Source organism: Talpa occidentalis, unplaced genomic scaffold (genome assembly GCF_014898055.3).
Source record: "Talpa occidentalis isolate TD23 unplaced genomic scaffold, MPIMG_talOcc4v2.1 talOcc4.7, whole genome shotgun sequence".
Lineage (NCBI taxonomy): Eukaryota > Metazoa > Chordata > Mammalia > Eulipotyphla > Talpidae > Talpa > Talpa occidentalis.
This window is the reverse complement of record NW_023605083.1, coordinates 38376463-38391704: the sequence shown is the minus strand read 5'-3', so window position 1 is coordinate 38391704 and position 15242 is coordinate 38376463. Positions and strand designations below refer to the sequence as shown.

Sequence of the window (15242 nt, the reverse complement as noted above, 5' to 3'; positions counted from 1 at the left end):
AAACATATAAGATTTGCTTAGATTCGCCTCACCTCCTCCTGTCCTTTCTTCCATGGACCCCAGGCCCAGTCATCAGGCTAAAAATCTCTGGATAGTCTATGTCTCTCTTCTGGCTTTAGACCCACTCACCCCTACCCCAGTCATCTCTCATCAACATCAATATTTCTAAAGTATAGTCCCAGAACGGCCTCTTGAAAGAGCACAAAACGATCTGAGAACACAGGCCTTTTATTTGGCTCTTACAGGAGAATCATGCAAAATTCCAGACTTTGATTTTTTTTTATGGTAACCAACTGAATTATAAAGGAGTACTAAACTTTGTTAGTCATAAACTAAAATTAGCTTTTAACTGGAATTCACAGAAGACTCTAATTCAGTTCTCTACTAAGAAGTCTGGCTGCCAGGCAATGTTTGGCAATGTTGCAAAGCTTCTCTTGCACATATACGCATGCAGTCAGTTGGAATTCTCACAATTTTCAGGAAGGACAATTTGTTATTGGGGCATTACCAGTGATGTTTTGAGCTGGTCATGGTTTATGATGCCTGACATTCATGCATTTTAATTACAAATTATGATTCATGGAGCGCCATTATGATCAACTTAATATGCCATGGGTTATTTGATTAACCCTATGGGACACAGGGGTGCACTCTCTGCCATTTTCCCCTCCCTTCCTTGATGATCCAGAACATGTGCAACAAGCTCCCATCTCAGGAACTTTTTTCTTGCTTTGCCCTCTGTCTGGGATGTTTTTCTCCCAGACACCACATAGCTAACTCTTTCAGTTCCTTTAGATATTTTTCAAAGGTCATTTCTGTGAGGTTTTCCTCGACTACCCTATTTACATCAGAACCTTCTGGTTTCCTAAGTTCCCTAGTCCACCTTCCTGCTTTATATTTCTCCTTGATACCTATCACCACCTGATAAGCTATTTTATTTGTTTATAGACAATTTACCTCCGCTCATAGATAAACGTCATGAGAGCAGGGACTTTCTTTGTTCCTGTATCACCAATACCTAGAACAGTACCTGGCACATAGTAGGCGCTCAATAAATTATTGTTGAATGACAATGAATATTTCCAGCATCAGAATTTTTGATCTCTTCACCTCTAACAGCTCTTAAAGCATGGTGTATGTCATTCAAATTTGAATCATTTATAATCTACTGCCAAAGCAGATATAAATATGAACCCAGGAAAACATGCTTTTACAGTGCTATTTCCTTGTTATCACTCCCTACTAGTCTCCCCATCTCAGGCTCATCCCTTCCTATCCTTCAAACACATTTAGATAAAAATTTCCAAAGAATAGCTCCAGGCATTTGAAATTTGTATTTAACTTATAACTTTTCTCAGGCATTGTGCGGGGTACAGAGAATCAACAATGAATGAGACAGACATGACCTTGCCATCACAGGTTTTATAGTCTAGGGAAATATCACTTTATCCTGCCTCTAGAAGGGGGCTTAATCCCTGGTAGGAAAACAGGATGGCTAAGCTGAGACCTAATGTATGACCAGGACATGAAGGAGAGATTTGAGGCTGGGTAGCACAGAGCAGCTGGCAGCAGACAGAAAAGACTATACCAAGCAGGCGGAGGAAACAGCAGTTCGAAAGGGCTAGGGGAGAAAGTATAGATGTCACCTTTTGGGAAACAAGGGCAGTTCAGTGTACACATAGAGCAATGGTGATATCCGAAGTCAGGTGGGTAGTAAAGCTAGACCATGCAAGGCCATACCAAGCAGGCTGGACTTTAAGGACTTTATTCTGAGAACAAAGGGGCAACATGAACAAAGAGTTCAGCCTCTTCTCTATCCCCTAGCATACCCAAGCCTGATTGTCCCTGTCCACTGCAAGCATCTCAGTGCTACCCACCTTCTCCTTGAAGTTCTTCTGCAGCTTCAGCTTGCATGTCTCTTTCTCTCCCAGCCCAGGGGTCCCCCCACTCCTTTATCTCTATATGCCTATGCTCTGTCTCCCCCCACTGAACTGAGGACGGGGACAACTTCTGAAACATCTCTAGGTTGTCCTATATCTGGCTTACAAGGGGGGTGACAAAGACATCCTAACCCAACCCTACCTTTACTCATACCTCACACACCAATATTTACACTATGGTAAAATAACCCTTCCCTCTGGGGGGCTGATATGTGTAGGGGACAAACATCTAGGTTTAATCCAGGTTGCTCTGCTTCCTAAATGTGTTGGAGACTGATTACCAAGCCAGTTCAAACTGCAAGCGCTAAAAAAGATAAATCTAATCTGTAGTGACAGAAAACAGATCAGGGGTAACCTGGGGTTAAGGAGAATTGATAGATGAGGCACAAGGGAACTTTTGGGGATAGAAGAGATGTCCTGTATCTTGACTATGGAGATGGTTCACATGTGTATAAATTTGCCAAAATTTGTCAACACGTGCAACTAAAATGATCCATTTCATTGCATATAAACTGGACCTCTGTAATGAAGAATCACAAATAAACTGCATGTAAATGAAGAAGAACAAGTAGGTCCAAGCATGTATTGAAGTTCATGAGCTTCAAAACACAGCTCAACCCTAATATACAATTAGGACTTATTGTGTGGAACGTGCAGCCTCCCATGGTTGTAGAGATTGAGGAAAGGTGCTGTGGAAGGCCAGAGGAAAGAGTAAAGCAGCAAAGGCTAATGCGGAGGAAGCCAGACCAAAGTATGCGAAGCCACAACCGTACAGACACAGATTTGCTCACTAAAGCCCCAAACACCTAGGCCCGAGTGAGGGAGATTTAGAATAAATAAATAGTTCTGCCTCACAGAGCCAGGAACTGCATATTCGTCCCAGGATGGTAATTTATAAAGTGGGTGGGAAAAGTGATTCTTGAAGGACTGAATGGCTTCACCACAGAGGGCTCCTCAAGAATCTGGGACTTTCCTTTCAGGGTGCTGTTGGGGAGGAAAGCAGAACTCTGCGTTGTGAGGGTAAGGGAATGACTCTTGGGTTTCCTGTGAGAAGGGATGACATCTGGCTAGGTGGCATGAAGAAACAATGTTCACATAGCCGAGTGAGTTACAAGAGTGGACCAGGGGCTCACAGAAATGAGAGACATATAAGAAAGAGTGGGGGATTAGTGTTTGAAGTGTGCAGTGCATAAATGGTGGGGGGCAGGGAAAGGAAAGAGGTCTCGCTCCTTTTCTTCTTAACCTGACCCCTCTCTCTTCTCAAGTCTCCCATCACAGAAATCTCCACCAAATCCCTGTGTTTCGTGTTTCTGTGTTTCGTGTTTCTGTGTTTCCTATACAGTGAATTCTCTTGTACTCCCTCTGGGGACTCCCAAAGGGCAAGGCACAGCTAGCCCAGAGCTGCACACACAGCAAAGGGCTGAAAAATTTTTTTTTTCAGGACAAGCACATGAGGGCAATGAGGAATGTATACATGGGAGTGGGGGGCAGGAGGCTTGGGAGACTGGGTGGTCAGGATGGGTCTGTAGGGTGGAGTGAAAGAATGGATGGTGAAGAAAGGACAAGAGAAAGTCAGGAAGGAAACAACGGGTCAGGGGCAGTGTGGGAGAGAAGGCTAGGGTCAGTGAGAGAGAGCAGGGCAAGACTAGAGGTCAGTGGGAACACGGGCTGGGGGTCACAGGGAGAGAGAAGGTTGTGGGGTAACAAGGACAGGAGAAGAAGAATCAGTAGGACAGGATGATCAGTGATCGCTGGCGGGGAGGGTCGGAGGTGGCCCGTAGAGGGCCTGTCGGAGCGTGTGTTACCTGCTTATAAGGTGTCGGTTTCGGAGGCATCTTAGAAGCAGCAGGAAGCCCCTCAACACCTGGAGCGCCTCCCAAACGCTCCCCCGCCTGAGGACAAAGGTTTTGGCGTCCTCTCGGCCACGCACAGAAAAATCCGGATTCTCTTTCCCTTCAATTTCCAGTCGCAAGGGTTCTTTGGGGACAACCGTCGTTGTGGGTCCCCGCACCCTAGTGGGAGGAATTCGGCTCCTCCCTGACGCGGTTACCTAGCAACCAACCGGCAGGAGGGCGCAGGCGCTCTGACGCCCCCGACGCCCCCTCCCGCGTCCGAGAGGGGGCGGGGCTGGGCGCGCCGGGAACCTCCAGCTCCGTTAAGTCCCGCCTCCTCCAGAATAATAGGACCCGCGGCCGCGCGTCCTCGGAACTCCCGCAAGTGGGAGGGGCTGGGGCGCCCAGGCCCCGCCCCCTCATGAATAATGCAGATCCAGGCGGTGTCCCGGACCCGGAAGTGGAGTTGCCGAGTCACCGCAGTGGCTGAGCTGCTGACAGGAGGCGGCGGCGCCTGAGGAGGAGGCGAGGCGGGACCTGCGGCTCCGCCGGGTCACAGCCGCGGCAGCGCGAGGCGAGCCCACGGCGTCCCGCCGGCCTCCGCCCGCCAGCGAGCCTCCCTCCCCGCGTCCCCCCCGGTACCGGCTCCGCTGTCGTCCCGGGCGGCCTACTCTGCACCCCCGCCCCGGCTCCTGGGGCCGCCGCCCCGCGCGGTCCCGTCGGCGTCCCTGGCAGCGCCCGGCCCCCGGCCCGCCCGCCCGCCGGCACCATGATGGAGGAGATCGACCGGTTCCAGGTGCCCACCGCGCACTCGGAGATGCAGCCGCTGGTGAGGGGGCGGGCGGCGGGCAGGCCCGGGCCGGGAGCGGGCGCCGCCTGAGGGGGCCGCGGGGCGCGGGGCCCGGGGACGGCGCGTGAGGGCCGCGTCCTGAGGGCTGAGGGCCGCGGGCGGCATCCCGGGGAGGGGGAGGCAGGAGGGGGCGCGAGAGGCGCGCGGCGGAGCGGCCTGGAAGGTCGGAGGGCGCGTCCGCAGGAGCAGGCCGAGCGAGGCTCGGGAGCGCCGTCGGGGGGCCCCTGGGGGGCACAGGGGTGCACACCCTGGAGGAGGGCCGGGGGCTGGGCTGGGGGCCAGGGAGGACGGGGGGAGGCATTTAATTCAGCCCCAGAGGCCTGCGATGCTGCGGGTGGGGGCAGGGCCGGGAGGGGCTGGAAATGGGCTTATTTAGGGCAGGGGCCTGCCCACCGATGCGCTGGGTGTGGAGGAGGGGAGCGCAGCAGTCTGGGCTGGGGGACCAGGTCTGAGGAGGAGCGCGACCACGAGATGGAGAATCTGGGGGCGCCAATGAGAGAGCTGGGGAACCAGCGGAGAGGGGCGGGGCTCTCCGGAGCCGCCGGTGCCCACCCGTTCAGACAAGCCCCCGCATCCTAGGCCTACGTGCTTCGAGGCCTCGCTGGGTGCCGATCCTGCCGCCCGTCCGCGCGCGGGGAGTCAGGGAGGAATGATGTCATCGTACCGGCACTGCACGGAGGGGATGGAAGAGGGGGGGCGACTCGGCGCACGCAGCCCAGGCCTCGGGGAGACCATGCCCCTGGCCACTGCTGCGGGGGAGGAGGTACCCTGCCCGCCTTGCCTGCCTGGTTGTAGGTAGGGCTGGAGATGCTGAGGCCTAGCCAGCTGGTATAGGGACAGGAGGAAGGGACGAGTTTCCTTCTCCTTTCTCCCTTGGAATTTGAGGGGCAGCTGGAAGGTGGCAGGATAGGCCGTGAGGCTAAAGGTGTTGGCCTTTTTCTCTCTGAACTCAACTGGACCCAAGCAGAGCTCCCCGATTTCTGAAGTTTCTGGGATTCCCAGAGCTCTGAGTTAGGTGGGGAGGTGAGAAACAGGTTCTCCCCTCAGGCTCCCTGGCTGACAGATGTGCTTTGTGGTGTCCTGGGCAAGGAACCTGCCCATTATAGCAGCCAAGATGGACCTTGGTGGGGACCCACCTTGTAGCTCATGGCTAACTCAAAGCCACACCTTTTGGGGTAATGGTTAAGAGAATTAGAGGACACCTAGCAGGAGATATAGGTGGTCTCTCCTCTCTTTTGTGAGTACTTGGTTCTAGAAGCCAAAGCCTCAAAGTTTTATGGAAATCTACAATATTAAACTGGGGAGAGAGATGCTGCAGGACTTTTTTTCTTAGTCTGATGTCATCATTGGGTTATTTAAGGGGCAGAACATCCTGGCGAGGCATCTGTCCCTATGAACTTTAAGAACTTTGAGCTGGGTTAAGAAAACTTTCCTTTCTTTTTTTTTTTTTTTAATAGAGGCATGTTTATTTATTTATTTATTTATTTGTTTGTTTGTTTTGTTTATACATGCACTGGGTACAGTCAGAAGCGCGGGAGGGTGAGAGAATTCACCAGAGCCAGAGCGGGGAGCAGAGCAGGCAGAAGGACCGAAGTACACTGCTGAGGGGAGCAGCAGGCGGCAGGAGAGGTCTGCGCGCCATGTGGGACCCTCCTCAGGTGGCCGGGGAGCAGCCGGGGATCGAACCGGCACCGCAGAGGCCGCGGGCAGCTTCGCAACCCAGCGCTCAACCGCTGCGCCACCGGGGAGGCCCAAGAAAACTTTCCTTTCTGGGTTACCTTTGCAGTCAGCCTGACTTGTCAAACTAGATTGCCTTTCCAGTTTTAAGCATCTAATCAAGAACCCAGGGAGAATGGATGGAAAATGAGGTCCAAGTGGATTAGGAGAAGAAAGCAATGAATAGTTCTCTTCTATCTGGGGTTCCTAGGAAGAGGGGCCATAGCTATCCAGGCAAAGCGGTGAGGGAAACCAAGCTCTCTCAGTTGTCCTTGGTGCCTCTGTTGTTGCCTGAAGTTCTTAGTGATGATTTTACTGAGTAGTGGAGAAGGCTCGAGCTATTTCTAATCTGTGTCACTCTGGAGTAGAAGTGCTATGGCAAGGCGGCACTCATCAGAAAAGCTGTGGCTGCCTTCAGACCCCTCCCCTGCCTTTTTTTGTAGACTAAAGGAGCCCTCTCTGCACAAGGGTATTTTGTTGAGATTGAGTGAAAGCCTTAGACATTGCCCTGTATCTCTGTGCTTCTTGACCCCTGTTCCCAGGTTGAAGTCTAGAGGATTTCCAAAAACTCATCAGATGCTCTGTACATTATTGAGACCGGCAGAATCTGGTGTGGAGTTTCCCCCAAGTCTCATCTGGGGGCATAAGACATCAAAGTGTCATCCTATGGAAGTAAAGGACCAAGGAGAGGAGCAAAAATGGCTCTTAGGAGTTTTTAGGTAAAGTGTGAAAACAAGGGTCCCAGACTCAGCTGTGGCCTATTTCATTTTTTGCAATTATTCAGTGAGACCTTGTGCTGGGTCTGAGACCTTGTGGAAGTGTCTCCTCTACCCTGTTCTCAGTTTTCCCATTCATGAAATGAAGACAATCTATCTCTTTTAAAGTTTAAACAATAGGGCCTCCCCAGTGGCGCAGGGGGTTAAGACACAACCTATGAAGCTATTTGCAGCCACTGCAGCATGAGTTCGATCCCCAGCTAGGGAGCTACCCACATGGCGCAGCAGACCTTTCCTGACTCGCCCGCTGCTTCCCCTCAGCAATGTATTTCGGTCAGTCTGCCTGTTCTGCTTCCCACTCTGTCTCTGGTGAATCCTCTCACACCTCTGGCCTGTACCCCAGATCTTGGATGCATAAATAAATATTAAAAAAAAATAAATAAAGTTTAAACAATAGCTCCTCATTCTTCCAAAGAATATTCTAGTGACCTGATACCATTGATTCAGCAAATTATTTCACCAGATATTTATTGAGCAACTGCTCTGTTCCAGATACATAGTAGGCACTTGAGAACACAGCAACACAGACCTAGATAAGGCCCTGCCCTCCTGTTCAGCTCCCAGGTCAGCAGAGGTTTGCTGTTCTTGCTCACTCTCTCAGTGTGTGCTCTCTGAAGGTGGAGTAGGAGCTCTCTCTGACCCTCTGGACCAGTCAATGCTAATAGACACCTATCACATGGGTTCCATCATCAAATAACCTTTTCCCCCACAATGGTGGGAAAAATCCAGTGGTCATTCATACCTGGCAAGATGAGCTGTATGGAGAGAGCATCTTTTATTATTATTGTTATTTATTTAAAAGAGAAACTCAAGCTTGAAAGAGAGGCCTAAGGTTGTGGCAGGGGCTGAGAGAGAAGGCACAGCCAGCAGATCTGGGTGTTTCCAGGGTGCTAATTTAAGCAATAGTTCTCAGCTAGTGGGAGGAAGAGGAAGAGTTCCCTGCTCTGTTGTTGCTATTGCCACAGCTGCATGGAACCTCCTGTCTGGGGTGGGAGATTGCCTGAAGGGAGTGGCCTCCCTTGTTTCCCCATCTCGCCAATTATTTAATTGGCCTGGCTGCATCTCCACAGCTGAACCAGGCCTAGGCCTATCCCTGAGAGCTCCCCAGGGTCTCTTCCTGTTTTCTTATGAAAGAAATTAGAGCTCCTCTTGGAGACCAAGCCTCTGGGCTCCACTCCTCTGTGTCTATCTCCTAGATAACCCTGAGTTTTTCTTGCACAGATATTCCAAAAAAAAAAAAAAAAAAAAGAACCCTGCCAGTTCTGATCTGTGGGACACACCTCATCGACTTCTGGAAACTCCCAGCTATCCAGGGTGCTCTGTTGAGCAATTGGGTTGAATTTGGGCTATTGTTTGTGTGAACGGCAGGGATAGCTCTCTGGCCTGGTTGTCTGTCTGCTAGACTGGTGAGTGCAGTCTCACAGGCTATGTCTTCTCTTCAGCTGCAATTGAAGAGAAATAGTTGTTGCAAAAATACAAATGGAACTTTTAAGCACTCAATTGTGTCAGGTAAAATACTCTGCCTCCTGTGCAGAGACCAAAGAGACCAAAAGAAAAAAAAAGGAAAAAAAAAGGCATGTGGCACCAGACAGGGTATCTGTATGCTTGAGAGAAATGCTAGTCTGGTCTCCCTGAAACCTAGGTTATCCATTAAGTCATTTTTTACTTCATGACAATATGCTCAATTCCAATTCTCCTGGGCAGCAGGAGAAGGGTGGGTTCAAGGGGCTACAGGAAGATTTTAAATATATGTCAGGAAAGAGTGGAGATCAATGGCGGGTGTTTCCCAGAAAGTGTACACTTCCCTTGGGAGAAGATTAGGAATGCTGAGGTCCTGACATTTTGACCATGTGAGCTTGGAATGGCATTTTAGATTCTCCTGCATCCTGACACCCAAGCATGGGAATGGCCAGGATACTAATTCAGTCAGTGCACCACAGCACTCCTAAAAATGGCAGAGAAAATGCTGTGAAGATAATCAGAAGTGGCTATGGAAGATTCTATGATCTGGGAGCTCCAAGTTGTCTCAGTCACATGACTTTTTGATTCAAGGATAGATTCGTTCCTGTGGTTCATGACCCAGAGTGTTTCTCACATTCTAGGAAAAGGCACCCCCACTTTCTTCCTATATTGTAAAGTGAGAATCTGGTTTGCTCAGACCTTCAGCTCCTCCCTTCTCTTCTCAATGAGCAAACATTAAGAACCTGCCTTCTGGGCCTCCCCTGGTGGCGCAGCAGTTGAGCACTGGGCTGCGAATCTGCCCGCAGCCTCTGCAGCGCTGGTTCGATCCCCGGCCACCGGCAAGGATCCCACATGGTGCGCAGACCTCTCCTGTTGCGCCCGCTGCTCCCCTCAGCAGTGTATTTCGTCAGTCTGCCTGTTCTGTTCCCCGCTCTGGCTCTGGTGAATCCTCTCACCCTCCCGCGCTTCTGGCTGTACCCAGTGCTTGTATAAATAAATAAATAAATACATCTTTAAAAAAAAAAAAAAAAAACACCTGCTTTCTGCCAGATGTGCTCAAAACAGATTGAGGCACTATAGGGTAATGAGCACTGCAAGAGAAGTAAGGACCAGGTCCAGCAGGACCAAAGGACAGCAGGAGGGGCTCTCATCAAGTGGTCAGCAAGCACTTCACAGAGCTGACCTTGCTAAACTGTCCTTTACAAGAGGACTAGAAGCTTGACAGACCCTTACGATGAGATGGGGCAAGAGTTCCAGGCAGAAATTATGAGGAAGTAACAAAAGTGGTGGATGAGAGATTGGAGAAGGTGAGATTGGAGGTTGGGTAACTAATGTGAGGTGTGTATGATAATCTAGGCAAGAGATGATGAAAGTCTACCCTAGAGCAGAAAGAGAGGAGGGGACATAAACAGCGGCTACTAAAGAGGAATAGACAGGGTGTGGTAACTGTTCGGAGGTGGGGTGGAAGAGTAGCAAGTCAAGGATGACTCCTAAGTTTCTGGCATGGACATCTGGAGGGCAAGAGGGACCATCACCACCTCAGGAGATTTGAGGACCTATGTACCTCTTGTCCTCAGGAAGTGCTTATAGGGGAGAAGGCTGCTGTTTTCCTTTGCTCTACTACTGAAGTTGCATTCTTGGATTATAGGGGATCCAGGAGTCCTGCAAAACCAGAGAGCAGAGTGACACTGCCCCCACAACCTCAAAAGTGAGAAGCACTCACCTACCAGTGAATACTTTTCCATACAAACTGCTTTGATGAATGCAAATAAACTGGTGGTGGCAAGGAGCTGCTGTGGGCCCCCCCCCCCAACAGCACTTTGATAAAGGGAAACTAGAATCCTTTGTTGACTGAAAGAGTGTTTCATGTTTCAGTTTCTGACCTAGCCTTTTACCATCATTCTGGTCAAATGTATGGCTTTCTAACTAATTGGCTGAACTGGGTCCTTTCATGATTTCTTCTAGAATGGATGTGTGAGTTAGTGCTCAAAATAGAAAGGAACATGTACCTCCCTCCTCCAAGGCCACCCTGGAAGGCTTCACTAGGGGTGTAAGCAGCACTCAGGCTACTATCTTCCAGACTGGGTGTGTCAAGGAGCAGGCTTCTGGGATAAGATTGCCCAGAGGTGACTTGGCTTCTCAAAGGCCTGACGTGTAGCCTCTGCAGGCAGGCACTTCCACCATGGCTGGGAGGCAGACTGAGTCACGTCTAGCCCCTGATTGCCTACTGTCCTTGACTGACTGTAACCCAGAGTGAACAGAAATGGAAACAGAGCCTTTCTTTGCTTGAACCTGATTAACCTCAGGGACCCTCCCTACTCCTTGAAAGGGCAGATGGAACCTTGTATCTAGAAAGGGACAAGCCTAAGAGATTCAGCTTCTTAGGCTTATCTGCTTCATGCTTTGTAGCAGACCCTGTCAGACTGGTGCAGGGAGCCGCAGAGTGGGTGGGAAGGGAATCATCAGGGTAACAGACACCCAGAAGTGCTGATTGAAGGAAGCAAGAGGCGTGGCTCAGCCGGCTCCCAAGCCATTGTTTCCTAAGGAGACTGATGGAAATCTGGCCATCTGGGTGGGATGAAGGAAGGAAGGAAGGAGGCAGAGCTGGTCTGGATTTGGCTCTGCACTGGAGTTCAGAAGTAAGCACATAACCCACAAACAGAGTGAATGCCATGTCTTTAGGGAGGGACTCTGGACTTGGGAAGGTGGCTAGGAAGGAGGCAAGGAAGCCCCACGGTGGGTGCGGGTAGGGGAGGAGGCATGTCTGGCCTGGCATCCAGTAGGAGTTTCCCCCAAACTTTATATTTTCAGGAGCCAGTGGTAGCAAATATGCACTTCCATTTATTGTCATGCAGAGATGTCAAATTGAGAATGAGATATCAACTTGTGATTCTTGAGGATCAATTTTAAGTTCAGTGATGATGATGTATGAGTGGGCGCACAAGTGAAAAGAGACAAAAGGCCACAAAGGATGTTCTCTGCCGTATCATTCCAGCCCTGATAAGGGTAAGTATGACAAGAGGCCACCCCCAGGGAGAACCAGCCCAACTACTGTGGCTCCTGGCCTGGTTTTACCTTTTCCATCTCCAAGCTCTTGGCTGTCAGTACCAGAGTCCATTGGCTTGTCTCTAGAACGATACTGGAAGGGGTACTTTGAATTAACTGCACCCAAATGATGGCATGAGAACCACATATATGATTTATAGTTCTATACTGATTTCCAATTTTGTACTTATTAGAATTGGTGAAGTCTTCAACTGAGGATGACTTAGACCAACCTTTCCTATAGTATGTTATTAGGAATATTGGTCCTTCGAGACACTTTTGGGAGTGGTAGGGGAGCCAGAAGGATCTATAGATAAATCCCTTCAGGAAACACGACACACTCTGCCCTGTCGTGATGTTTCTTGACATTGTAAGGGCTCTGAGAGGTCCTGCAGTAAAGGACTTTCCAGCTTTGTTTAACCCAGTGTTTACCAAGTTTATTTAACTATGGAGCATTTTTTTCATGTTATCTCTATTAACATCTTACAAAACCAGTGTGCTTCACAGACTACTCTTTGGAAAATTCTGGCTTCGAAATTAGTCTCTAATTCTGAGCCTGTCTAAATTTGTATTTTGTTCAGTTCTTTTGAACCTCTGCTATAACTATACCACATTATTTAGCCTCAGTTTAGTCTCTAGTGAGATGTTGCTACTTTGTCAGGGTCTACGCATGTAGCTATGAGTAGATAATTCCTAGTGAACTTTGGTCAGTTACAAAAGCGAAACCTGAGTACCTAATTTTTCTCATATTGCAAAGAGAATTGAATTTCTCTTCAAGTCCCTTTACTATATGCTGGCTTGGTGCTTAACATTTGAGGGGGCAGCTTTATTGAGATAGTCATATACTGTACACTGTGCCCATTTAGTACTTTACCTATTTGTATAGTTTAATGTATTTTAACAGCAAACTTAAAGGAACAGCACGGAAGACAGACAACACTAAAAACATATTCTTGCCTATAGGACAACTCAATTAGAAAAGTATACTGAATGGATGGAATCTACTGTATGATAAAAATGCTACATGTACCATTTCGTTGCCATCAATAAGAAATTTACTTATTTTTAAATAACCAAATGCTGGCATTCTCAAGAAAAAAATTGAACAGCTTTATTTATAATTATTATAAAGTTGAACTGCTGAAACTTGTTCCCTGAAACATTTTGACTTGCATTAATGTTTTATGTCTCCACATTTATATTAAAATTTAACACAAAAATTTAAATGGAAAAACTGCCAGCACCTGATTTCTGTCCCCTATTTTCCCATTTGCAATCATATACTTAGGTACCTTATAGCCCCTTGGTGGGAAAATTTTAATGTTGAGAACTACCAATAACTGGAAGAAGAGAATTTTTTTTTAGAATGAAGTGTTCCCATCACAGTGGATTCTTGAACACATTCTCCACATATGTGGAGCTCGCTGACCAGATGTCTTTTTGGCATAATTGTTACACGTTTGGCATGGATAGCACACAGGTTGGTGTCTTCAAAAAGACCAACCAGATAGTCCTCACTTGCCTCCTGCAAAGCACCAAGAACTGCATTCTGGAAGTGAGATCTGTTCACATCCTGAGCAGTGGCTCACAGCAGATGCTGAAAGCGAAGTTTGCCCATCATAAATCCAGTCATCTTCTGATAAAGTCTAATTACAGGGAGGCCTTATTGGACTGGTAACAGTGAGGTCTCTTTACCCCTCCACTAGTGGGAGTGCTCTTGTGAGTGGCTTTTATAGCCAATTGCTTCCTTGGTCCTTCACCCCCAGGTTTATTTGCTGGCAGTCTGATTTATAGGAGCCTGGATATAAAAACCACTTTATTCACCCCTTTTTCCTTCTGCTGGTGCTCAGTGAGCTAGAGGCAGCCAGCGCTATTTGTTAGAGAGTGACGGCCACATGCTGTGAACACCTAATACTTTATGTTTAATGCTGGTGTGGCTGCAGCATGCCTCAGTTATATTTCTATTGTTTGTCTGTGGTCTTTGGTCTGTGCTTTGTGTTCTGCTAAACAGAAGATAAAAGTGATAGTCCAAATATCTCATCAGGAAGAATCCCATCTCAGTTGAGATTTAAACTGAAAACTGATTCTCTGATTAGGGGATGCTGCAGTACTTCTCTGCAGTACCTTTAAATGTTCCCACTACAGCTCAAGAAACATTTCTACATAGTCTCTTTATGCCCCCTCCTCTGTGGGGCACATGAAGCATGATGACTATTAGACCTCACCCCGCATGCCAGTGCTCATTGGTCAGTAGGGCTGCCTGGAGCTGGTGTTAAGATGGATTTTGAGGCAGAGTCCTGGTTCAGTGAGAGCGACATGGTTGCACCTCCATGGTCTAGAATGGTCTTCAACAGAGGAAAGAGAAGTTCTGGTGATGTGCCTGCCATCCTGGCAGTCCTGAATCATCATAGTTATCCTACATCTACCTTAAACTTACTCATTGATGCTTGAGCTAGCTACCGAAGGCTTTTGCCCTTCCCAGCTGGCCATATGTCTACCATTCATGCCAACTTTCTTTCTGGTAGGTCCAGCCAGGTCCTTTACCTCCTCTTGTCTCTTGGCATCTTGCAGCTACCTCTTCACTTAAGACTTCTTTCCCCTCTCTTATCTCTGCCTGTTCCACTGCTCCCCATTCTCTGATGGCCAGTGTAAACGCCCTTTCTTCAGGAAGCCTTTCCTGACTGTGCTAGTGAGTGCTCAATCAATCTCCCACACCTCTGTGACCTCTAGCACACAACTCAAAACATACAATATTTTGATCTATCCTAACTTGGGGGTGTCTTCTTTGATATGTTTTGTTGTGTGTTTCATCACCCCAATTTCCCTTTTAACTCCTTGAAAGATATCTTCTGCCCCAGAGCTTAGGCTACTGAAAAAGATACTTGCTCTGGTGAAAACTATAGACGGACACAGCTAGTTTTGGTAAGGAGGAATAAGAGGGGAGCAGTGGGAAGGAGGTATTTCTAAGGAGGGGATAAGGAGAGATTCAGAGAGGTGTGTGAGTAGCTGCGAGTTAGCGAGTGGAATAGGAGGTACCTGTGAGAATTGTGGGAGATTTGGGGGAATACATGGATTGGGGCACTTAATCACGATTCGAAAAATGTCTTTAAAACATCTCCCGCTGCTCCCCTCAGCAGTGTATTTCAATCAGTCTGCCTGTTTTATTCCCCGTTCTGTCTCTGGTGAATCCTCTCACCCTCCTGCACATCTGGCCTATACCCTGGTTCTTGTATAAATTAAAAAAAAACAAAAACTGCTAGGTACAAGAATGTACCAGACACAGGGAATAAAATGATGAATAAAGCAAACCTGGTCCCTGCCTTTCTGAGCGCTGTCTCTGAGTGGGAGAGACAGAAACTAAACAAATAAAGTGCCCAAACAAGATTACAATTACTGTGAACTTGTACACAAAAACTGTGACAAGTGATAGGAACAATAACAAGATAGTATGAGAGAGAGAAAACAAAACCTCCTACATTACAAGAGATTGGGGATATCAGATCAGGTGCCTATCACAAAGTGATGTCTGACTTCAGACCACAGGATGAGAAGGCTCTGAAAAGGCAGGACTTGCTTTTCTCACCCTGGGGTGGGGGTGTGTGTGTGGGGGGGGGACCTCCCA

At 48.3% G+C, this 15242-nt stretch overlaps 2 protein-coding genes across 13 annotated transcripts in view; one reads left to right on the top strand and one right to left on the bottom strand.

Moving 5' to 3' along the window:
- Nucleotides 1–3982, bottom strand: part of DNAI1 (dynein axonemal intermediate chain 1) — a 50851-nt gene extending 46869 nt beyond the window's left edge. For both annotated transcript variants that reach the window (XM_037493077.2, XM_037493078.2), the window contains exon 1: nucleotides 3746–3982. In XM_037493077.2, the coding sequence (XP_037348974.1) occupies nucleotides 3746–3775 (30 nt within the window). In that variant the 5' untranslated portion in view covers nucleotides 3776–3982. The remainder of the gene's footprint in view (nucleotides 1–3745) is intronic.
- Nucleotides 3983–4243: 261 nt separating this feature from the next.
- FAM219A (family with sequence similarity 219 member A) overlaps nucleotides 4244–15242 on the top strand; it is a 49949-nt gene continuing 38950 nt past the window's right edge. For 4 of the 11 annotated variants that reach the window (XM_037491422.2, XM_037491420.2, XM_037491416.2 and 1 more), the window contains exons 1-2: nucleotides 4569–4601; nucleotides 11431–11581. In XM_037491422.2, coding sequence (XP_037347319.1) covers nucleotides 11504–11581 — 78 coding nt within the window. In that variant the 5' untranslated portion in view covers nucleotides 4569–4601; nucleotides 11431–11503. Of the gene's footprint in view, nucleotides 4602–10399; nucleotides 11582–15242 lie in introns of those variants that run through there. The other 7 variants (XM_037491424.2, XM_037491423.2, XM_037491418.2 and 4 more) reach the window with 5 other exon arrangements.